This window comes from Chionomys nivalis, chromosome 4 (assembly GCF_950005125.1).
Source record: "Chionomys nivalis chromosome 4, mChiNiv1.1, whole genome shotgun sequence".
NCBI lineage: Eukaryota > Metazoa > Chordata > Mammalia > Rodentia > Cricetidae > Chionomys > Chionomys nivalis.
The window spans coordinates 114,783,483-114,802,719 of record NC_080089.1 but is presented as its reverse complement, the minus strand read 5'-3'; the positions used below and the strand labels follow the sequence as shown (position 1 = coordinate 114,802,719).

The 19,237-nt window shown below is 47.1% G+C and overlaps 1 protein-coding gene across 1 annotated transcript in view; it reads right to left on the bottom strand.

The window, feature by feature from the left end:
* Positions 1-10,428: 10,428 nt before the first annotated feature.
* The window catches only part of Itga9 (integrin subunit alpha 9), a 306,519-nt gene continuing 297,710 nt past the window's right edge, over positions 10,429-19,237 (bottom strand). The window contains exon 28 of the mRNA XM_057767071.1: positions 10,429-14,795. Within this exon, the coding sequence (XP_057623054.1) occupies positions 14,697-14,795 (99 nt within the window). The 3' untranslated portion in view covers positions 10,429-14,696. The remainder of the gene's footprint in view (positions 14,796-19,237) is intronic.

Sequence of the window (19,237 nt, the reverse complement as noted above, 5' to 3'; positions counted from 1 at the left end):
GTGTCACTGGCTTCTTTCAAAAGAAATCAAATGTAAGGACACACCCTTGCAGACAGCTGATAAAACAAACATTAATGTTTTTGTTGGCAAAAGTCCAGTGTTTGGACAGGAGAAACCGCTTGCTGGTTGAGAAGCGTGTACACAGCTCTTCCAGAGGACGGGAGTTCAGTGGTTTCCAGCACCCGGATTGGGTGCCCACAGCTGCCTGTGACTCCAGCTCCAGGGGACCAGATGTCCTCTTTGGGCTCCCACAGGCACTGCACTTATGAGCACACCCCCCCACACACACACACATACGCAGGCTTGTAATCCCAGCACCGGGAAGCTGGAGGCAGGTAGATCTCTGGAGCTTCTTTTTTTTTTTTTTTTTTTTTTTTTAGGCATAAAGCATTTTATTGGGGGAAATAGGCAGAGAGAGAGAGGGAGAAGAGAAAGAGAAAAAGAGGGAAAGAGAGGAAACGCGTGCGCACGCTGAAGAAACAGAAGAGGGATCTGGAGCTTCTTGATTGGGCAGCCTGGACTAATCTATAAGTTTCAGGCCAGGGAGAGACCCTGCTTCAATAAAAATGAGGTGGACTGTGAGGAATAAATAACACCCCAAGGTTGATCTCTGGCCTCCATATACATGCACACAAATGTGTACCTGCACACCCACAAATATACACACACAAGAAAAACACTTCGGGTGGATAGCCTTGGGGTACCAGTTAAACATATGAACACACATAATGAATGCTATCAAACATGGCGAAGAAGCCCGCTGATATCTCAGAATCAGAGTGTGCCTCTGTTGGCTTTAGGGGGGATCTTTTTTTCTTTTTTCTTGGTTTTTTGAGACAGGGTTTCTCTGTAGCTTTGGAGCCTGTCCTGGAACTAGCTCTTGTAGTTCAGGCTGGCCTCGAACTCACAGAGATCCGCCTGCCTCTGCTTCCTAAGTGTTGGGATTAGGATTAAATCCGTGTGCCGTTACTACCTGGCTTTTAGGTGGGATTTTTAAGGTCAATATTCTTGGAGTTGTGATGAAATTGTAGAGAATCTGCCACTTAAAAATTCTTATCGACAGAACATAGTGAAAGGGGGCTTGAGACTCTTAGTACTGTGCCTTTAACCAGGGAGTGGGAAGCAAGGACACTCAGTGGAGCCGAGAACAGACCCACTCTACCCTCTTCACCTCGAACTTCTCTAGGCCTTGTTGCAATTTTCTGTTTCTTCAGGCTTCTGCAACTTGAAACAAGTATTCTGTTTGACACTAGATTTTGTAAGTTTATGATTGGAGTATTTTATTTAAAAAAAAAAAACAATAAAAACCCCAAAACCGTGATTTCCCGTTGCTCTCCCTAATTGCTTAACGTAATTTCTTGGTTACTGCCATTTCCCTGGCACTATTTTGGAAAGTTAAAAGAGTTCCCGGAAACACCCACACGCATTACAACAGACGAACGGCAGTGACGCATTCTGACCGCTGGGGGGCAGCTGGGAGACGGCTTACTTGCTTAGCGGGCTCAGAGCTCCGACTTGTCCGCCCGTTTAGGTGGTTGAAGCTACAGAGAGCAGTACCTGCAGCCAGTCGCTAGTATCTGGGGAATTTGATTGATCTGCAGAAGTCAGTACAATCCAGACTCTACTTTCCAACATCGTTTCCAACACCGTTGCAATTTACTGAGGGGTTGGAATGTTACTCGGGAAGCGCTGAGCCTTCCGTGGAGAGATACATCCCACAGGGAGAGAGCTCTGTCTGTCGATAGTAGTGTTGGCAGTAAAGTCGGAGGGAGGGGCTGGTGGCTAGGTGTCTCTGCTGCCAGTATAGGACTGTGACTTCGGAACTCCGATGGCTAACAAGTCAGGCCCTGGCAGCAGCTGACTGATGCAAACTTGGGCCTTGGTTCATGGTGGTAGCCAGCTCCTTTCTGTGGATTCTCCTATATCCTGCCGAGATGCGGTTGAGGGTGTTGCCTGCTGTTGGCTGTCCCCTAGCGCTTCTGAACTTAGACAACATAAAATGGTGTGTGGCAGCTGACCCCCAGGCAGTTAAGTATGGGGTGCTAACTCCCAGCAAGGTTCATTTTGACCATTTCTGAGGCAGGAGTATGGGCGGGAATAGGGTGGGGGTGGGGGGCCCAAGAGATGGCAGTTGTGTCTCTGGCTTGGCTAGGCTGGCTGATACAGAAGTTCCCCACGTCCTTTGCTAATTAGTTCGGCTGCGGTCAGCTCAGCTGTGACCTCCTCCCTCCTACCCCATTGCTTCCTGCCCCTTCACACTCTTACTTTGCATGCCCCAGGCTGCATGCCCCAGAAATAATTTGAGTTCTCAAGTTCTCAAGGGGGAAATCTGCTCTAAGGTAACGTGCCTTTCCCTCCTGCTATCAGATGTCTCTGTGCGAGGTGCCCCTGTGACTTGTTTAGGATACGGACACTCTGTTACCCACCACCAACCAAGCGCCGCTTCCTTGATACAATTCAAGGCAACCGATCAGAAGGACCTCTTCATTAGGACCCCGAATCTGCCACCTTGATATCCAGAGGCCCGTGACAGCCAGTTCCAGAAGAGTCTTTAAGCTTATCATCCCTTCAGGTACAGACAGCATCTGTTACAAATGACTTTTAAACTCTTATGAAAATTACAAAGCGCATAGTTTGAAGAATCAATTAACTCTATAAAGCTTGGCAGAAATTTATATTTCCCAGTCTTACATCCATTACTCATTCATATGGACGATCACTCAAGTATATTCTCTCTCTTGCTGTCTTCCTCCCCCGTGTGTGTCTCTCTCTGTGTGTGTCTCTCTCTGTGTGTCTCTCTCTGTGTCTCTCTCTCTCTCTGTGTCTCTCTCTGTGTCTCTCTGTGTGTGTGTCTCTCTCTCTGTGTCTCTCTCTGAGATAGGGTTTCATTGCCCCTTATGTCGATCTCGAGTTCCTGATCCTTCCTCCTCGACTTTCTAAGTGTTAGAGCAAATGAATGTCAAGTGCCGCAGTTATTTTGATTTATTTTTTTTTATGTGTAGGTTGTCAGCATGAGTGTCTGTATAGTATGTGTGTGTCTGTGGAAGCCAGAAGAGAGCACTGGCCTGGAACTGGAGTAACAGTTGTAAGTTACTGTGTAAGTGCTGGGAATCGAACCAGAGTCCTCTGGAAGCACAGCTAGTGCCCTTAACCACTAAGCCGACTCTCTGGCTTTCCATTTTGTTGTTGTTTTGTTTTTAAGACAAGTCTTCACTAAGTAGTTCAGGCTGGCCTTGAACTCCCGAGTCTCCTGCCTCTACCTCCCAAATGCTGGGACAACAGAGAGGTACTATAGACCACATTGGCGTCAAACTCACTATGTAGTACAGGCTGGTCTTGAACTCACAGCCCTCCTGTCTCTGCCTCCATGTGCTGGGATGACAGGTGTGTATCACCACATGTGGCTTTAGTCTAACTCGCAAGAGGCACTCATGTTTAGCTTGATAGTTCAGGCATTACCTGGAAGGTTTCTTCAGTAGAAGAGGAAGATCTAGTTCATGTTAGAAATCTTGGGTCATTGGGCCCTCACTTCCTGTCCTCTCCCTGCCCCCACCCCTTTTAAAAAAGTTTACTCTGAGACAGGTTCTGACCATGTCACTTTAGCTATCTTCAAATTATTATATCGATCAGGCTGGCCTTGAACTCACAGAGATATGCTTGCCTATTTCCCAAGTCATGTGTCACCATGCCCAGCTGCCCCCTCTTGCTCTAATGATAAGTATAATTTAGTTAGATACTCAGTTTTTACTATAACTATAGAAATGTGTTATTAGCTGATGGACGTGGTTCTTGTATTTTATCTGTTGCTTTCATTGGTTAACTAATAAAGAAAACTGCCTTAGCCCATTTGATAGGCCAAACCTTAGGTGGGTGGAGTAAACAGAAGAGAATGCTGGGAGAAAGAAGCCGAGTAAGTGAGTCACCATGATTCTCCCACTCCAGACAGACGCAGGTTAAGATCTTTCCTGGTAAGCCAGCTCGTGGTGCTACACAGAATATTAGAAATGGGTTAGATCAATATGTAAGAGCTAGCCAATAAGAGGCTAGAACTAATGGGCCAGGCAGTGATTAAAAGAATACAGTTTCCATGTAATTATTTTGGGGCATAAGCCATGCGGGCGGCCGGGTGCCGGGGACGCAGCCCTGCCGCTCTTATTACAACAACTAGCTGGTGGTGGTAGTGCTCGCCTTTAATCCCAGCACTTGGGAGGCAGAGGCAGGCAGATCTTTGGGAGTTTGAGGTCGGTTCCAGGATGGCCAGAGCTGTTACACAGAGAGATCCTATCTTGACAACCCCTCCCCCCAAAAAAACCCAAAATAAATCAATAAATCTTTTTTTAAGTTTATTTACTTATTATATATGCATATTCCACAAGAAGGCACCAAATCTCATTATAGATGACTGTGAACCATCATGTGGTTGCTGGGAATTGAACCCAGGAGCCCAAGAAGAGTAGTCAGTGCTCTTAACCTCTGAGCCATCTTTCCAGCCCCAATAAATAAATCTTTAAAAAAATAAAAATAAAAAGACATGTGCTATTAACTGAACTATGCAGCAAACTATGCTTGTTTTCCATTTTCTGTTCAACTTTGGCTTTTTTTGAAATCAGAAATTGTCTATTTGTGCCATGGTTGGGCTGTTCATGATCTATGATTTGTTCTTATTGAACATACTGAAGTGCACCCTCCAGGATTTGGAGGTTGATTAGCTCATGACAGCCCTCTTGAGTGGAGTTAGTGTCATCACAGAAGAACCCCCAAGAGACCCCTGGGTCTCTCTGCATGTGAGCACTCGCAAGAGGGCACCTGTGGTGACTGACACCGACTGCCAACTTGACAGAGCCCACAACCACCTTGAAGACAATCGGGCACGTCTCTGAGGGAGTTTCTAGTTAACTGAAGACTCACCCTGAATGTGGGCAGCAATATCCCATGATCCAGGGCCCCAGCTGACTAAAAAGGGGGATGTGAACTGAACATCCACCTTCATCTCTCTCTGCTTCCCGATGGCGGGTACAAAGGGACCAGCTGTCTCAGGCTCCCGCTGCTGTGCCAAGGTGAGCTGCACTCTTTAATCATGAGTCTGAATAAACCACGCCTTACGTTGTCTTTGTCAGGAATTTAGTTACAGTGCCAGGGGAGTAACTAATACAGGCTCCCTCAAGTATTAAGGGGGCACTCCAGCAGCCCATGGCAGGATTTCAGAACTGGGCACACTAAAATCAAGGCACAATTAGGGAGAGATTGAATAGCTACCGCCCCGACTCTAGAGACAGGGACAGGGACCAGAGGGCTATGGGTACCTGGTCATTTCTAATTGCTGTGGACAACTTAATGAACAGGAACACGTAGCCGAAAGTCTAGATAGTGGGTTCAGGGTAAGTACAGGAAACGAGATGTTTGGCTGTCTCCTAGCCACAGGATGGAGACCGCTCAAGATCAGATTCTGAATCCTGTGGGTTGTCAAATCATAAACTCTTCAAATCCACAACCTGTCATTGCTCTCCTGCGATGTCATGGGTAAGGGGTGGACTTCCGTAGCCTCACAGGGACAGATAATGTCTGAGTCGTGGGTCTTCTTCAGAGGACCTCCTCCATTTCCAGGAAGCCACATGAGCGACATCAAAATGCAACCAAGTACTGACTGCTGCTGACGTTCAACATGCCAGGGCAATGCGGGCCGATCCACTGCTTCTCATCAGTTCATCGGGTCACACGAGGTCGAGCACACAATTAGCTGCAACTTAGCATAAAAGTTTTATCACGTAGAGCGGTTGCCAATGGCTATGCTTGCAGCTGTGTCATTAGTAAAACCCTCAACCAAAAGGAACCAGAAGGGAACGGAAGAGCAAATAGTGTTCACAAGTGTTAAACTCGTGTGCATGTGTTATATGCCTTCTTGCTTTAAGACACCCCCTCTGTGCGTGTGTGTGTGACTACACCTGCCTTGGAGAATCTTGCACTCAGCAAATTTCACACACACACACACACACACACACACACGGATGTTTTGTCTGCGTGTATGTCTGTGCACTGTGTGAGTGGCTGGCACCTGTGGAGTTACAAAGAAAGGAGTGGTGTCAGGACCCTTGGTACTGGAGCTATGGATGGTTGTCTGAACCCTAGGTCCTCTGTAGGAGCAGCCAGTGCTCTAACCATTGAGCCTCACTGGTAAGTTCTTGATAGAGTAGATGGGAGTTACTTGATCTTGATGCTAGAGGTTACTATATTTTCCTTTAATTATTTTTTACTATTATTGCATGTGTGGTGGGCAGGCATGGTGTGTGCTTGTGTGCTCATGTGTGTGAGTGCGTGTGTGTGTAGGGGCCCCAGATTGGCATCAGGATTCACCCTGATTGCTCTCCGTCTTATTTACTGAGGCAAGGTCTCTCAGAGCCAGAGCTCGTCAATACAGACTAATCTTGCTAGCCAGCATGCTCCAGGAACACCGTGACCTTCTGAGTCCCCCAATTACAAGTGGCTGGGACACCCACTCGGCCGCCTGTGGGATCTGGGAGTGCAAACTGTGGTCCTCTCACTTGTGGGGTAAACACTTTAACTCTACGGCAGAGGTAAGTTTCTTTTCTGGCTTTCTTCCCCTCCTCCCGTCTATCCTCCCTCCCTCCTTCCCTCCTTCATTTCTCTTGTTTTCTTTCTTTTTTTTTTTAAAGTATTTATTTATTATGTATACAATATTCTGTCTGTGTGCATGTCTGCAGGTCAGAAGAGGGCACCAGACCTCTTTACAGATGGTTGTGAGCCACCATGTGGTTGCCGGGAATTGAACTCAGGACCTTTGGAAGAGCAGGCAATGCTTTTAATCACTGAGCTATCTCTCCAGCCCCTCTTGTTTTCTTTCTTAAGAATTTATGTTTTTGGCTGGGCATGGTGGTTCAAGCCTTTAATCCTAGTACTTGAGACGCAAAGAAGGCAGATTTCTATTAGTTTCTACATTCAGAGTTCAAGGCCAGCCAGGGATACATAGTAAGACCCTGTCTCAAAACACAAAAACAAACAAAATTTAAAAATTTTAATGTGTGTGTGCACATGCATATGAGGTTAGCAGGAAGCATGGAGGCCCTCTGGAATTACAGGCAGTTGTGAGCCCTTCTGATAGGGGCGTTTGGAAACCACACTCAGCTCCTCTGGAAGAACAGCATTCACTGTTGACCTCTGAGCTATCTCTCCACCCCCAGTTAGATTAAACCTAACAAATTTCAGATATATAGAAAAGTATTTGACCGTGAGAGAAACACTGAGGAGTGATAACGGGGGCTCAGTGGGTGAAGGGTCTTGCTGCCAACCCGGATGACCTGAGTTCATTCCCTGGGACCCAGGTAGAAGTGTAATAGATTAAGTAAAATGCTGTGAATCTCCGAAGGGTGCAGCGGGCAGTGGGTCCCAGGCAGGGAGCCGCAAAGTGGATGAGAGACCTCAATGGGGCAACCAGTCCCACGAGGAGAGACAGACAGATGGGCACGCCATGAGACCACGCTGTAGGTCTCTGAAGGCCACTGGTCCCAGGCGGGGAGCCACGCAGCAGGCGAGAGACAGAGACATGGATAGGTACACCATGCAGAGTGAGGTTGGATATTTGTTTAGTGGGTTATAGAGGGGAAAGGGTAGAAGGGGAGAGAGAGGCAGAGAGAGACAGAGAGGGAGAGAGAGAAAAAAAGAGGGGCGAATGGGGAGAAGTGGGGAGAAGCTGCCTCTTTGAGAGGGAGATGGAAAAGGAAGGGACTCAGGCTGGAAGCTGAAGATCAGGGAGTGGGCGTGGCTTATCTCTTAAAGGGACAGAGCAGACCATTACAAGAAGGAGAGAAAATTTTCTATTAATTGACTGATGACTTCCACATGTATGCTGTGGCATACATGCCTGCTGGTTTGCATGCTCAGATGCATACATGAACACTAAAGAAATAAATAAACAAACGTAGCTTTTAAAAAGTTGAACACTGTATTTGTTTGCCGTAAATTACTGATGAAATGGCAAGAATCTAAAGTGTCTAAAGTGTCAATAAGCACCGAGCTACAGTGGAGCCCCCCAGAACCCTGAGGGTGACTGGCAAGTGGACTGCTGAGGTCCAGTTCTGCTCTGGGCACACCATCAAACTAGGCAACCTTGAATTTCAGTGTCTGCATCACTAGGGAGATTGAGCACCTGAGACATCCTGGAGCCGCTCAAGGAGAGGAATCCGAGCCGACTGTCTCCTTTCTATAAATGTGAGACAGGACAGTGCTGTGGCACCAGAACAGGGAGGAATCAGAAATTCCCTCCTGCCTTCCCCCTGCTAAGGACTCCAAGCAAGGGCTAAACCAGAACTCTGGCTCTGGGCAGGAGAAGCCTTTCTGAAAGCCCGGTTGCTCACCGACTGGGTGGGCTGAGAGCCGCAAGGATTCCAATGAAAATGGTATCAGTTATTGTGTCTCTTGGACACCCTACAAAAGCGAATAGGACTGTTCTATGGGGAAAGTGTTTCAAATTCTCAGATACGTCCTAAGGAAAGCAGGCAGCTTATAGTTTAAAAATACGAAGGGAAATAGGACCCAAGCTGAGAAACAGCAGAGAGAACAGTGATATCCCCGAGACCTCAGCTTTGGAGGTGGCATACACATCATGTGACAACTAAGCTTAATATGCTTAAAGATAGGAATGATAAGCATATATTTATGGATGAAAAAGCCCTACAATTGCCCAAGCAGATTTCAAAAAAGTCAAATAGACATCACAGATGAATAATATTGTTACAGGTCAAACAAACAGAAAAATCTACTGACATCCAGAAGAAAATGTGTTGCATCTATAACATTCTTTGAATATCAAAATAAATAAATAAATAAATAAATAAATAAATAAATAAATAAAACAAGTTCATGGAAAGAAGGTTGGTAGACACATGACAAACCAAATGTAATAAAATGCTGATGTAAATCTAAATGTTAAATACTTGAGTGTTTGTTATAAAATCCTTTCAACTTTTCTGAATACTTAAAGATATGTTTCTAATAGTAAAAATGTTACATAGATCTACATGCAGAGGAGGAGGCTGGGAGCTTAGGAAGCAGATCTTCAGGCTTCTCACGTGGAGTACTGATAGACCAGTCCTCTTAACAATGTAAAAAGCATGTTCAGAACAAAGAATAACATTTTAACAATTATTTTTATATTTGTTTACATGCTGGGGAAGTGCACGTGCCAGGGTGCACGTGTGGTAGTTAGAGGATACTTTCAAGAGTCAGTTCTCTCCTTTCCTCAGGAGGGTCCTGGGGATTGAACTCAGGTTGGCCGGCTTGGCAGCAGGTGCCTTTTTCCCTGCAGAGCCGTCCTGCTGCTGTCCTAAGAATAAAGTGTTTTAAGAACATATTAAAACCACTGAAGAAGCCTGGAGTGGTGGCATACACATTGAATCCCTGCACTTGGGAGGCAGAGGCAGGAAGATCTCAGTGAGTTTGTGGTCCTGGTCTACATAGTGAGTTTCAGGAGAGCCAGGGCTATATGGTGAGATTATGTCTCAACCAATCACTGAAGAGAAAACAGAAGCTTGCCATTCCCAAGTCAAAGCCTGAACAAAGATGGTGGAGAGGCCCATGGGAAGAGAGTCTCTCCCTTCCCTCCTAAGCCTATGCCAAAGCTTACAAAACGGAAGCTCAGCCTTGCCTTGCAGGACTCAGTGGCCTAAAAAATAGCAGTTTACCTCGGCACGGTGGTGTATGACTGTGATTTCATAACAGGGTGAGGCAGGAGGATGCCAGGTCCCAGGCCAGCCCAGGGTATACAGTCAAAGACCGAATTTGAATGAGCCAACAGAAGAGCCAATCAGAAGCAGGAATGCTGCCCCTGCGGGCCAGTACTCTCGAGGCCTGAGAGACTTTACACGGAAAGCTGCCAGGGTGTTGAGCAGAGCACAAGGTAATGCAAAGGGCGCTGATGGAATCCCACCCGGTGGAGGAAGCCACGGGCTGGCCTCGGAGTGAATTTGCTGTGCGTATTCTATGGGTGGTCCATCAAATCCCAAAGCCTGACCCCTGATGGGAGCTCAGCAGAGGTGAAGGCAAATACTCTCGGCACCAAGAACTTTCTGAGGAAAGTCGCCAAGCACCGGCCAACAGTAAATAAACAACCAATGAGCTATGTGAAGAATACGCGCGCCCGTGAATGAGAATCGCGAGAGGGAAAGAGAGCAGCCAGGGAGCTTAACGACCCAGCTGGCTCTGCAGGCCACATGTGAATTTAACAACGAAGCCCCGAGAGGACATTTTCATACATGTGGAAGCTGTAATTGATGAATCAGAAAGCAAAACCCAGCAGGTTCTATCAGCCAGAGGCTTTATTCTTGAAAATGAGTGACCTATTAGGCAGATCTTTATTGGCAATATCGAGGGAAAATAAGGAAAAAAAAATCTACAAATGAACAGTATTTGGGATAAGAATGAGGATTCAGCTAGAAAATGTATATTTAAGATCTAAGAAAACACAGCAGCGTCTGGAGATGAGTGAGAGAGCCAGGGGGAAGCTTCCAGAGGGGCTGGGCATGCTAGTGCAGTGGGCGGGGCACTTGCTTAGAGTGAGTCTGATTCCTACCGCTGCCAAATAAACCAGATGTGGGAGCACACATCTGTAACCCTAGTACTTCAGAGACAGAGGTAGGAGGATTACCAGTTTGGCCATCCTCGGGTACACAGCAGGTCTTAGGCTAGCCTGGGCAAATGCTCAGTGATTTACAGATGCATGTGCAGGAGGTTGGCTTGTGATGAGAAACCCACCCATTTCATCGACGGATATTTCTCCCTGGACAGATGACACCAGGCACATCCCTAGGCAGGAAACCAATGCGCAGAGAATGTGGTGTCCAGATTACGCGTCCGAGGACAGGGTCAGCCCCGTCGTGTGGGATGCTCCTGTGAGCGCAGGCAGCCCTTGGTGTGCTCTTTAATGCTAGCCTCACACTGTGCTGCAGTTCCCTCTTCAGAGCCTCACAAAGCTCTTAGCAGCAAATGAATTACAGTCCAAAACGCCGGGATCGTTTGAAGCCATTTTTTTTTTAATTCCAAACACATATTTTTGTAAACCTGGCATTTCCCAAACAGTGCAAGTGAATTAGAAGTGACTGCAGAGACGGGAGTACACACGGACACAGTGAGGAGGGACAGCCCTCCCATCCCAAATCCTCTTGGGTAGTGTGCGTTGTGTGGATACCTCAGTAAAGCTGTGGACGTGCGGGAGGGGGCGGGGGGAGCAGGGGAGGTGCCTGTCCTGCAACAAACCACTCAGAAAGCATAAACTCACACTGCCAATCACACCGTGCACCTCAAACAATGCAAACTGAACAGAAGCGAATCCAGACCAGGGTGCCGTGGAGAGCACCGCACCACGTCGGGAGATTTACTCCATGTTCCCCTTGGGGGGCGGAAGACTCAGAAGTCCGTCTAGAAGGCTGCTTTAGCCCCATTGACTCTGCAGCCTCCCTTCAGCCATTATCCCAGAAAATACTCTCTGCTGTGCATCAAAACCCCCATCTATTAAAATTTCATGTCCTCGAGGAACTGAGAAACGATACTCGGTTTCTGCCTTGTGTTTGCTAAAGGGATAGCACTCCCAGTGTTTCACGTATGTCAGGCAAACACTGTGTTTCTGAACTGTCCATCCCTCAAATGACAATGTTCTGTAGCGCCTCAAAATTTCAGGAAGTTGAAATTGGGCACACCTCTCCTAGGTGTACATTTCCCAGGCAATCAGGTATAACGTTACCTTAACCTTAGGTAAATGTGAATACCATTCCACACCAACCTGACTGGGGCTCAACAGCATCACAGGTCACTGGGGTGTCCCACAAACATGGCTGCTGTTTGTTGAGATATCATGCTCTTTGGCTTTGGCCAAGAAAGTTGGTGCGGGGGGCTTCACGCAGCTGCCAAGCCTCTGGGCACTGGGATGCTTCCCCAAAGCACTGCCTGCGACCGCAGTGCCAGAAACACAAGGCATGCATTGGTCAGTCAGCACAAAGCTAGGCACTCAGCTCCCTCTCGCTAGTGTTCCTGTGCTTCTAAACTGCATAGCCTCTTGGGGATGCTCCAGACGTTCCTGAGTCCTATGGAAACTCGGAAGAAGGGGGCCACTTTGTTTTTTAAAGAGGCATTGCTTTAGTCAATTCTTCACAAGGGTCCTTTTTCATATAAACAAAAAAGCAAAAACAAACAAACAAAAAACCAAAAGAGCACTCAGTCCAGTCCAGAGAGCTGGTTAAACCATGAAAGACACAACGAAACCACGGAAGCAGATAAATGATAGTGCCCAAGAGACTGTCTGCAGGGCTTCCACGGTGAATTCAGAGGCAAAAGGGTACAATGGGCTACACAGTGGGGTTTTAAAAGAACGTTCTCAAGAGAGGTAACACAGACATATCAACACACTTGCCCACTTCCCCTGATAGCCTGAGGAAGGCTGGCATGAAGATGCTGAGCTATTCAGTGAGAGGACTCTGAGACCATGCTCCACCCCCTTCTCTGCCCGTGTGCTGAGCAGCCACATCCCACGCTCTCCCGCCTCCTGGCACTCAGCATTATCAGACAGGCAAAGATGCTTCCTACAGCGCCGCTAGGATTTGCTTCTGAGGCTACCATGTGGTTTTTTTAAAATCTGCCTCATGGAGCTGTACTGACTTATTGACACATGGCTACTCATGAGGGCTTATCGTTCATGATGGGGCATAAGCGGCCATATTTCACCCGAGTCTGCCCTTCCTCCCTGTCCACACTTCTCAGGTGTGGCAAGCAGAACTGTGCACATGAGTCGCCATTCTCCACTGACCCCATGAAGCCATGCCCTCTGCAGGAAGCAGGCAGTGGGGACCAATGAGTTTGGCTAAAACTGCAGCTGGCACTGCAGTGGCCTCACCATCTAAGAATATCGAATCATTTATTAAAGGAAACCATGACATGATGCGCACATCATCATCACAGGACAGCTGCAAGTGGGGTTCATGGAGAATCCACACTCTACACCTACTGCAGGATGGATGGCTTACTACCCCGAGACTGTGTTCTCTGGGGATCACCAGCACCCAGCACAGTGCCCGACCCACAGTCCAGGCTGTACATGGCTGGTAAAGCCAAGGCTTCTTTCCTTATTTCTTTTGACAAGACTTATGAACTGGCTGTGTACTAGTTTCTGAGCTGCCCCAGCCTTGCTGTGGCCCCTGTCTCCATTCCAGGGTCAGATGCAACATTTGACTTCTAGGACCAGCTTTGACTTATGGCTTTTTGGGTTTTTTAAAGCTGAAGATTGCGTTCACTTGTTTGGGAGACGGGAACACCAAAGCTCTTGGCTCATAGTTCTTTTTATGATTTCTGGGTCTCCCTTGTTGAGGGTGTCCCTGAAGCTGTCCTTTAGAGGACAGAGTCATCTTGTCAGCAAGAACCAAAGGCAGAAAGTTTACATTCCCTGCAGGTGTGTGACCACAAAAGTCCAGCTTCCTGACATCTGGTCAGGACACACTTGTGCCTGACTTGCTGACCATCCAATTGGGCTGAAGCCAGGCTGTGGGTTGTCCCCTAAAGGGACATTGTTGCTTGGCTTCCCCTACTTTCCTGTATTCTCTATTTCCTCACTGCTAACTTCTGGGAAGACTTTCTCAATAACTTACTTGCACCCAAGTCCTTATTCCAGGTTTGAGAATTCCACCTAAGATATAACACAAATCAAGTGGGGCTATCCTCTCTGGGAAGGAATCTGCAGCGCTACCATTTGGGGACAGCAAGAATGATAGAGGAAATGGAGATCCTTGAACTGAAATGACATCACACGGCAGCACCTTACACACAGAGACACAGGTCTTTGCTGAGAGAGCACAGCTTCAGTCCTGGGATGAGATGCTATTCTGAGGTTGACCAGTTGTCTATCCAGCGCTTGCTGACTCCAGAGGGAAGAGGGTGAAGTGCCCGCTGCATGTGTCAGAGGGGTGTAGAGCTTCTGCAGTGAGGAAAACAGGCTTTTCATCTCAGCTCCTGTTGGGAATCTCCCAGTGAGAGGTCCGTAAGAGAAAGTACGGATACTTCTTCAAGGCTCTGACCTCAGCTCCAGGTGACAGCAATGGGAAATGTCTTAGGTGGTCTTGCCACATCCACGGTGCTTCTGCAGTACTCCCAGCTTGGTGGATTCACTTCATGAGGTTTCTTTAGTTTATTTTATCTGCAGGTTTTAAACAGCAAGTTCCAAAGTACAATAAGTTCTTTCTCTTTTAAAATTTGTATGCAGGTACATGTATTTCCAAGGTTTCAGTGCTTGAGTGAATTATAGAACTATTTAATAGAAATAATAAAACATCGATACAAATATAAAGACACGATCAATATAAAAGGCTTACATTTATAAAAAATACTTTTAGGTAACAGTTTCCCCTGAGGGTTGACCACGCAATGTTGCATCCATAAATATTGCTTTGCTCTGTAGCTTGTCTTTCCCAAGCTCTGAGTTTGTTTGTAAAGGGAGGTCATGGTGGCCCCAGTCATGTGACCTGGCTGGAGTTGGCCATCTCAGGTCGGCACCGGGCTTGACAGGATGAGGAAGAGAACAGCATCAGTGGGGCCTCCGAAAAATCTGGAGAAGATTTCTTTCTTCCAAATATGGAAGATACAAAGATCAGGGACCACAGGCTGGCGATGGGAGCATGAGGGCATCACATGACTGGTACGGCAGGTCACTGGTTTTTCTGCACCCAGTCCCAACCATCTTCATTCTCTTTCCGGTTCTTCTCAGCTTCGATTATCTCTTTGTACCTTCTGCGGAAGAAGCCCATCTGAAAGACAGTGGAAGAGCTCTGGGTTAGGACTGGCTCTGTATCTCAGGCAGCCCGAGCTATGAGGAGGTGGGAGGGACCTAGCTATCCCCAAGCCTGGGGAAGCCCGGAGAATGTCTCGGGTGAGACTGTTTTTAGAAAACATACCGGCAAGCAAAGGGTTACCTGGATACACTTTTCAAACCACATTGACTTTCTGGTCTGTCTCCCAGCAAGATGTTCATTGCACCGATTTTTGGAAAAGTGTTCCTCATACCGGGAAACACTAGTTACTGGGTGTTTTTCAAAGTTTCTTTTGAGTGAAGAAAATGGTGAATATGTCATGGTCAATCAAGTCTGGGAAAATCTGCAATCTTCTAGGGATTGACCTCTGACGGGGAGAGCCAGCATTTCTAGAGCTTACTGACCGTTTTCTCTCCTGCATATGTGTTTATGTATATACACATTTACACATTTGTGTATACATGTGTTATGTGCATGCTTACATGTATCTTGCATATGTGTATATCTGTTTATGTGCATATGTTTATATATGTGTGTGTTTATATGTTTGTGCAAATGTGTACACATGGATATGTATATATGCGTTTATGTGTACGTTTATATGCATATGTGATGATGTGTATGTACTTAGGCATATATGTTTGTTTATGTTCATGTACGTATGTTTGTTTATGTGTATGTATATATGTGTTTGTTTATGTGTATAGTGCTTATGTGTATATGAGTTTATATGTATAGTGTTTATGTACATGTGTCTTTATGTGTGTGTAAATTTGTGTTTGTGTACATGTATAAGTGTATAAAAATGTTTATACACATTTTCTATGTATTATGTGTTTTGTGTGTGGAGGTCAGAGTCAGGCAGGAGCTGTCCACTTTGATTTTTGAAACAAGTCTCTCAGTGGCTTGGACCACTCTGAGCAGGCCAGCCTGGCCAGTAAGCTCTGGGAATCTGACTGTCTCTACCTCCCCAGCACTGGGATTACAGGCATAGGCTACCATGCCTGGCTAATACAGGTGCTGAGGAAGGACACAGGTCCTTGTGTGTATGTGGCAAGCACTTCACCATCTAAGTTATATCCTAAAACCGTACACGAACCTCTTAATGTCCCGAGAGACGTCATCCCCCTGTGGACCCATCTGACAAACAGTACTCTCACACAGATAACTTTTTCAAGCATCTGGGGAGCGGGGTCTCATTTCGCGTTGCTGGCCTCTAGAACTTTCTCTCATATCTGTAGCATTCATGATACCCATGCTGGAGTCAACGGCATAGATTTCCCCTTGGCTCTGCATCCTGATTCGGGGTGGCAGTTTTCTCTGGCTTTCCTCTTCTGCCTCTGCCCTGAAGTTGCATTTGGTCTGTGGCTTTTCGCACTTGGTAAGATAAATATCTGGCTTATCTCACATAGCTGTTACCATTGCTGCTATCCTGTGTCTAAGCAACTGTTTGCCACCTGTGGTAGTTAAAGCAATGTTCAACCTGACAGTATCTACCGTCGGGGAGAGGGGCCTCTGGGCATGCCTTATGGGCAGTGATAGTGGTGAAATCGATCGGTGTGCAGAGACCCTTCTTTTTAAAAAATGTTTATTTTTATGCACATCAGTGTTTTGCCCATGCACATGCATGTGCACCAGGTGCACACTGTGCCTGAACAGGTCAGGCCAAGAGAGGGCCTGGATTTCCTGGAATGAGAGTTGTGGGTGGTCATGAGCTCCTGCAAGGCAGAGAAGCAGGTGGATATCAGGGACTCTCTTGTGACACCACCCCATCTTCTCCACTGAAGGGGGCTCCACTGGCCTTGCACAGATGAGAGCTGCCTCCCCCACATTGTAAAGAAACCTGTTACTAGACTCCAGCAGGTCCCCCATGGCTGTGCAGTTTGAATGGCAGGGGAGGAACTTGCAAGAGTCTGAGAAAATCTGTTATGGCTCAGTGTGTCAACTCAATTCAACCTGCAATCACCTGAGAAGAGAGTCACTGAGACTGTCTGGGTTAGGATGGCTTGTGAGTGTTGAAGGGAGCTGCGGGCAGCGTTCCTGCCGCCCGGCTCCTGGCCACCTTTTTGTAGTAGGAGCTATGGGCTGCATTCCTGCCGCCTGACTCCTGGCCACCGGCTAGCTTATGCCCCAAAATAACAACACACAAACTGTATTCATATAAACATTGCTTGGCCCATTTCTATTAATGTATGTAGCACCATGAGGTGCACTTACCAGGAAGATTCTAGCCTACGTCCATCCTGGGTCAGAGCTTCACTGCATCTGCCTCAGAGAGCAGAGGCATGGCGTCTGTCTGAGGCGTCTTACCTCACTTCCTCTTCCTCCCAGCATTCTGTTCTGTCTACTCCACCCACCTATGTTCTAACCTATCAGGGCCAAGCAGTTTCTTTATTAATTAACCAATGACCTTTCTCCATCATATGAGGGTTTCTTTTCACTGTTAATGGATATGGGAAGGCCCAACCCTCTGTGGGCAGAGCCATTCCCTAGGCATGAGATCCTGGACTGGGTAAGTACAGAGAGTGAGCTGAGCACACGTGTACACATTCCTTTCTCTGCATTTGACTACGGATGCTATGTGACTGGCTGGTTCAGATTCCTGCAGCTCTGACCTCCCTGCAATACAGATCATAACCTGGAATTGGGAGCTAAAATGAACCGTTTCTCCCGAAGTTGTTTATTTGGGGGTGGGTTAGTTCTTTTATCAGAACAACAGAAATGAAACTAGAAAAACTCAATCATGAAGATAAACATGGCTAGAACAAGAAAGTATCTTTAGCCTACACTTGGGGCTGTTGATGTTGTAATGATTCCATCGGTAATCCCAGGTGACCGTGGCACCAATCAAGGAGACTTGTGACATTCCACTCTTGGGTCACTCTGTGTGTGTGTGTGTGTGTGTGTGTGTGTGCACATCAGTGCAGGTGCCTGCAGAGGCCAGAAGAGGGCATCAGATACTCGGAGCTGCAGTTATAGACAGTTGGAAGCCACCCTAACTCAGTTGTTCAGAACTGAGCTTGAATTCTCCGTAAGAGCAAGTGCTCTTAACCACTGAGCCACCTCCAGGGCTCCAGAACTAGGGTTCCTGTTTGTTCTAAGAAGGAGACAAGATGGCTCACTTCTCATGTCCGTGCTAAGATGTGGTGGAAGGATTTGGAGCAGCTAATGCAATGGCAATGCTCACATGCTCAGATCATTATGGAAGTCATTCTTGCCACCAACAAAGTAAGGGTGCTGTTGTCTCCTGCAGACACCCAGAGCAAGCTCTCTTCTTCATGCAGAAACAGCCTTGTAAGGTCCATTCTCCCCACCAGGGTCTCAGAGTTCTGACCCCAATAGTCAACCTTTGAGCACGGGAGGCTGATGAGCAATTATGTGCAGGGGAAGCTGAATTGTCCCAGGTGTGTATGTCTTCTCCAAAGGACCATTTCTTAAAGCACAGTACATTCTTGTGGCTGGGGAAGGCTGACTGTGGCAGAACAGGCTGTGCACCAGAGCTCAGGGTTGCCAGAGAATAGACAGAAAGGCTTGCCAGGACCCTTTCCCAACAGATGGCAGTAGAGTGACTTCTTCTAACAAACTCAGACTCTTCAGGCAGATGAAGAAAAAGCTACCAGAACAAAAGGAGAACCTGGGGAATGACTTAGTAGTATGGTACCTGCCTAGTATGCACAGGGCCATGGCTGTTATTCCCAGCAACACACACACACACACACACGAATGAATGAATAAATGAGTGAATATGTGAATATCAGTTTGTATAGTCACCACACTGTATGGTACCTTGCACCAACCAGTCACTATCACCTCTACTGATTCTAGCATGTAGGTCCCCTTTCATTAGCATGCCTGGGTATTTGGGAGGAATTCTGGGAAGTCTTGGACCGCCAGCTAAGCCCACCCTGAGACTTCTGGGAAACGATTAATGACAAGCATATGCTGTACCCGTAGCGACCCCACACTTCCACCCAGTGGCATCAGTTGATCCTGAATCTGAAACCCTTTCTGGAATCTTCCAAGGCTTGTGTTCCAGGAGGGCTCAGATGTTTTGTTTATAATTATTTATTTGCAGGAGAAACCGCCCTACAAGGAGACTTCATGACTAGCTTCAAGGTTTGTTCAGCTGGAGGCCTGGAGCAGCAAAGTACCTTCTGGTCCCGACAGTAACCCCAGAGAGCAGCTCCCAGATCCCTCCTGTAGGCTAACCTGATGTGTCTCTGAGCCAGCCAGAAAACCCACCAAGTGGCACATTCTCCTCAGCTGCCCCGTTAGGTGAGTGCTGGGTGAATCAATGAACCCAGAGGAAGAAATGAGAACCGACCCAGTTCTGAGGTACCCAGTCCTGGTCCAGTCCACTTCAGGGTGATAAGAACAGCAAGACAACTCCAGGGTATCTGGGCTCTGAGGGTGTTTCTCTGTGCACTGGCCTTTGGGGT